This window comes from Hyperolius riggenbachi, chromosome 7 (genome assembly GCF_040937935.1).
Source record: "Hyperolius riggenbachi isolate aHypRig1 chromosome 7, aHypRig1.pri, whole genome shotgun sequence".
In the NCBI taxonomy this organism is placed as follows: Eukaryota; Metazoa; Chordata; class Amphibia; order Anura; family Hyperoliidae; genus Hyperolius; species Hyperolius riggenbachi.
In genome coordinates this window covers 47,820,941-47,826,940 of record NC_090652.1, presented here as the reverse complement: position 1 = coordinate 47,826,940, position 6,000 = coordinate 47,820,941, and the positions used below count along the sequence as shown (strand labels likewise).

The 6,000-nt window shown below is 41.9% G+C and overlaps 1 protein-coding gene across 1 annotated transcript in view; it reads right to left on the bottom strand.

Moving 5' to 3' along the window:
- Positions 1-5,420: 5,420 nt before the first annotated feature.
- The window catches only part of LOC137526003 (serine protease 27-like), a 56,207-nt gene continuing 55,627 nt past the window's right edge, over positions 5,421-6,000 (bottom strand). The window contains exon 8 of the mRNA XM_068247213.1: positions 5,421-5,426. Coding sequence (XP_068103314.1) covers positions 5,421-5,426 — 6 coding nt within the window. The remainder of the gene's footprint in view (positions 5,427-6,000) is intronic.

Genomic DNA, 6,000 nt, shown 5'->3' with positions numbered 1-6,000 from the left:
AACCTTCCTGGCGGTAAGCCCGAACTGAGTTCGGGCTATGCCGCCGGAAGGCACCGCTCAGGCCCCGCTGGGCCGATTTGCATAATTTTTTTTTTGCTGCACGCAGCTAGCACTTTGCTAGCTGCGTGCAGTGCCCGATCGCCGCCGCTACCCGCCGATCCGCCGCAATTCCTCTCGCCGCGGCCGCCCCCCCCCAGACCCCGTGCGCTGCCTGGCCAATCAGTGCCAGGCAGCGCTATGGGGCAGATCGGAGTCCCCTCTGACGTCGATGACGTCGGTGACGTCATCCCGCCCGTCGCCATGGCGACGGGGGAAGCCCTCCAGGAGATCCCGTTCTTTGAACGGGATCTCCGGATCTCCGATCGCCGGCGGCGATCGGAGGGGCTGGGGGGATGCCGCTGAGCAGCGGCTATCATGTAGCGAGACTTTGTCTCGCTACATGAAAAAAAAAAAAAAATTTAAAAAAAAAAGATTTGCTGCCCCCTGGCGATTTTTTTGCAAACCGCCAGGAGGGTTAAGACTTTAAAGTCAGATCTGACAAGACTAGCTGCATGCTTGTTTCTGGTGTTATTTAGATACTACTGCAGAGAAATAGACCAGCAGGGCTGCCAGGCAACTGGTATTGATTAAAAGGAAATAAAGATGGCAGCCTCCGTATACCTCTTACTTCAGTTCCCCTTTAAGCCAATAATTCAGTGACTATTGCAAACAGAAGCTGAGCTTTTCAGATAATCTGATTGCTTCAGCCTTGCGGGTAAAACACCATGGGCCATACGCAATTCACTTTTTCACCTGAGTTTTCTCCTAGGAGATATTTTTTCATCTTCAATTTATAACAACTTTTTAAGATTTTGCAATGGAAAAAGTACCAAAATGTAGGTGAAAAAGTACTATAAGGCCTCTTGCACACTGCAAGTGATTCTGATTCAGATTCCGCTTTTTAATCAGTTTTTCCATCCGATTCAGATTCCGATTTGCAGTGTGCAGGAAGCAAACTGCAAATCGGAATCTGAATCGGATGTAAAAACTGATTAAAAAGCGGCATCTGAATCGGAATCGCTTGCAGTGTGCAAGAGGCCTAAAAATTATTTTGAGTGTTTGATTTGCTTGTTGGTGGTTTAAAAGGCACTTTATTGACAAGTTTGAAAATTTCACCTAGGAGAACATTCAGGTGAAAAAGTGAATTGCATATGGGCCCTTGGTGAATTTTTACATTTTATCAATAAAATGCCTTTTAAAGAGAACCGGAGGCGGAGTTCTGGGAATGAAATCCCCATACAGAGGCTGGGTCTGCCTATAGAGCCAAGCCTCTGTTGCTATATGGATCGCCCCTAAGCCCCCCCCCTTGCACTCTGAAATACCCCATAGCTCACAGCCGCACTGTGCGGCTGTGTTTACCTCTCCTCTGTCAGTCTCGGCTGCTCCCCCGCCTCCTGCTCTGTCCCTGCCCACGTCCCTTCCCTCCAATCAGCGGCAAGGGAAGGGACGTGGGCGGGGACCGGAGCGATGCAGGAGGCGGGGAGCGGCGAGACTGACAGAGGAGAGGTAAACACAGCGCGCTCTGACAAGTTTTATAGGGGGATTACAGAGCGCGGGGGGGGGGGGGGGGTTAGCGGCGATCTATATAGCAACAGAGGCTGGGCTCTACAGACAGACCCAGCCTCTGTATGGGGATTTTATTCTCAGAACCCCGCCTCGGGTTCTCTTTAAAGGATACCACAACTGAAATGTGACATAATGAGATAGACATGTGTATGTACAGTGCCTAGCACACAGGTAACTATGCTGTGTTCCTTTTTTTCTTTCTCTGCCTGAAAGAGTTAAATATCAGGTATGTAAGTGGCTGACTCAGTCCTGACTCAGACAGGAAGTAACTACAGTGTGACCCTCACTGATAAGAAATTCCAACTATAAAACACTTTCCTAGCAGAAAATGGCTTCTGAGAGCAAGACAGAGGTAAAAAAGGGGAATTTCTTATCAGTGAGGGTCACACTGTGGTCACTTCCTGTCTGAGTCAGGACTGAGTCAGCCACTTACATACCTGATATTTAACTCTTTCAGGCAGAGAAAGAAAAAAAGGAACACAGCATAGTTATCTGTGTACTAGGCACTGTACATACACATGTCTATCTCATTATGTCACATTTCAGTTGTGGTATCCTTTAAGCCACAAGCAAAGAGAATACTCAGAATAATTTTGTCAGTATTTACCTACTTTTTGGTAATTTTTTAATTGCAAAGTGCTGACAAGTTATTTAAATTGAAGAAGAAAAATTATCTCCTAGGAGAAATCTTAGGAGAAAGCGCAAATTGCATCAGGCCCCTTTTATTATCCATCTTGTGTTGAGCGGTTTTATCCACCATTGAGTGCATTTTCCCCCTTTTTATTCACATCCCCTAACCAGGAGGGCTAGGGCTCCAGTTTGGTTCATCAAGCTAGTAACCCAAATTCTAAAAAAAATAAAAAAAAGCCACAACCCAGAGAGAACCTGGGCCTATATGCAATTCACTTTTCTCCTGGAGTTTTCTCCAAGGTGACATTTTTAAACGTGTTAATAAAATGCAAAAGAACATACGGTACTCCAAAAATTTTTGACAGTACTTTTTTGCCTACATTTTCAATTGCAGAGTGCCAAAGGGTTACTTAATATAGAAGATTTAAAAACTATCTCCTAGGAGAAAAGTCAGGAGAATAAGTTAATTGTATAGGGGCCACATAAAATTCCTTTTTTCTCTTGAGTTTTCTCCTAGGTGTTATTTTTAAACTTGTAAATAAAATGTCTTTTAAGCCATTAGAAAGCAATAAAATAATTTTGATAGTACATTTTCACCTACTATTTGGTACTTTTTTTTAGTTGAAAAGTGCTGTTTAAAAGCTATTTTAAATCGAAGATGAAAAATGAATTGCATATGGGCCCAGGTGCTTACGAGGGAAGGCAGGGTTTTCTCTCCACATGCTAGTTTTGTTGGTTGCCTATAAAGCAACCTAAGTTTTCAGTATCCCTTCTTGTCTTCATATTTGCCAACAGATTGACAATACAACACCATTTGGGTTTCCTTTGTCTCTGTGTGCTTTGCTAAGCTCATCCTCATCCGAGTCATCACTTGAGAGATCGGAGATAGACTAAAATCCAGCACTAACCTCGATCATTGCAGCTGAATGGCATGGTATAGAGTTCTCTATTCCACATTGCTCCAGGACAAATTAAAATGTTAAACAAATTTTGAATCATCAGTGATGTTTGGAGGGGAGCATAGTTTTGAAAAACCTCAACCAAGAAGAGATGGCCAGTGAGATACAAATAATTCCAAGTTGGTGCAAAAATTTGCATAAAAAATCTGGAGCTTGAAAATGGACCTGTTTACTCCCACCTCAGCTTAGGTCCAGTTTCAAACTGCATACAAACTTGCATAATTCTGCATTAACTCAGAATTATTTGTAACTTCGACAATTCCTTTCGGTAAAAAGCAGACTAACGATGAAGACCTGAATAATGGTAAGTGGTAGGACAATTTTTTCAACTGCATTGAAATTGCATACATGTTTATTTTAGTAATCAGCAGAAATATTGCATATGCATAGTTTTGCATGGCAATTTGCAATTTTGATGCAGAATCTTAATTTTGGCAAACTCAAAATTAATTTCTTTGTAATTCAAAATGTAGCATTGTAAGTTCATGTTAACTCGTAATTTTGTGTTACTTGTAAATTCAATTGAATAAATACACAAAAATTAATCATAATCAATTGTAATTATGCAAAAATTGGACGTAATTACCCAAAGTTTTGCAGAATTACAAATAAGCTATTACAAAAATAGTATTAAAAATTACACAAATACTCATAGTTAAGTAAAATTTTGCATAATATTTTAGCAAATATAATTTTACTATTAAATCCTAATTACAAAATTACAACCTTTACCATTACAATTATCACTAGTTAAGGTGATCATGTATAATCCTTTGCAATTGAATTTGATTGTCCCTATTTTATGCTGCATGCAGTTTGCATTAGACTTGCATGCACATTAGGAAAAAGCATGTCATTGGAGATAAATTCTACAGAATAGCTTAGAATTCAGCACCATCTCGCACATCTCCTAACCTGCTAACCCAAGCCACTCAGTCTTTATCAAATACCAGAAGGAAGGAGAATATGCAGGTTTTTTTTACCCAATGTTATGTTGTTGTAGCCTTGCTGGTCAACGTTTAACTCTGCCGTTCAAAGACCCCTTTTCTGCTGAAGCTTTTCCAATTACTGTAGTAAATGAGAGCCTGGATGCTGTACATCTGTGCCGACTGTCCAACAGATGGTCCAGTGAATTGTGCTGTACAGGAGATGATAGACTCTGATACTTGTAGAATACACAAAACACCTCCTCATGTTACACATGCTACGGCAGCCCAGCTGATCTACAAGGTCTACACAATGTCATGCACCAGTCTTGCAGAAGATAGTTTTAGCAAATACAAGGTTGATGTAGTGTAGGACCACAAGACTTCCAGAACTCAGGGCCAGGAGACATCTCAGGTGTCCGGTATGTAGAGTATAGAATTATGGAAATACTAGTTCGTAGTGTGGGGCACCAAGATAATGATATGATTGATTTAATACTGGAATCATCACTAAAAACTTTGGCTGAAGAGTTTACTAGGGCTATACAATTTTTTTCTCTTTAGAATATGGTTTCCCCTACTGTAAGTACCCCTTAAAGAGAACCTGTAGCAAAAAAAAAGTTCCCCTGGGGGTACCCACCTCAGGAGGGGGAAGCCTCAGGGTCCCAATGATGCTTCCCCTCCCCTGTAGCTGCAGGCAATCCAGCGCTGGCTCCCCCAGAGTGTACGTCAATCCTCCCTCAACAACCCTGACAAGCGTGGATTTATTTACCTTTCCTGGCTCCAGCAGGGGGAGCTGTTGCGGCTCTCCGCACGGAGATAGGCGGAAATAGCTGATCTCTGTCGGGTCCGCTCTACTACGCAGGCGACTAACGCAGTAGAGCGGGCCGACAGCGATCGGCTATTTCCGCCTATCTCCGAGCGGAGAGCAGATACTGCGCCTGCGCTGGAGCCAGGAAGGTAAATATTTACATCCCTGCTGTTCGGGGAGCTTTATCTCCGCCACCGTAGGACCAAGAAGGACGGGGAAGCCTCCGGATCCTATTGAGGCTTCCCCCGTCCTTCACCCGAGGCAAGTTACCCCCAGAGGAGGTTTTTTTTTTTTTGTTACAGGTTTTCTTTAAAGTAGAAGAAAAGTAGGAGATGGAGAGATAAATAAAATGTAAGAATAACGAGACGAAAGCTAAAAAAAGTCAGACAAGGAGAGAGAATGGATTAGGAGGAAAGAGAGCAATGATAAATTAAGGAGGGGATGGGGAAAGAAAGCAAGCAAGCGATGAACACTAATTTCGCATAATCGTTATTTCTGAAAAAAAAAAAAAGTAACTTCATAACAGTCATCAGGAATCATTATTTCCCTGTCATTTCATGCCAATTTTAGTGGTTAATAGCAAAGCCCCCATACATGCTCATTACCAATATTGCAATATGTGACATGAGAAACTTATGTTTGTACAGTACAAAACAGAATAACCAGGCTGTTTTACTTGTTTTATTTTGCTGTCTGAAAGAGTTAATGTCTAGGCATGGCAGTGACAGCTTCTGTCTTGTCGGTAACTTGTCGGGAATATAGTAAACATCACTTTTACAATTTACAGCCATAAAGGTTTTCCTGGCAGTATACAATTTCTGAGGGCTGGGAGAGATCGCATACATGAACCATTGACCTTTTTCTAACTCTGGAACACTTAATAGGCTTGCTACGGATTGCAGACCGAAAAAAAAAAAAACACACTGGGTTTCTAAAAAAAATTAGGAGTAGTAGGATAAATATTATTGTTCGTTTATCTCATTTTATTTTCACCTCAAGTTCACTTTAAGGGGGTAGTGTTAAAGAGTAACTGTTAGCCCCAAAACTGAAAATTAAATCTCTCTTGCAA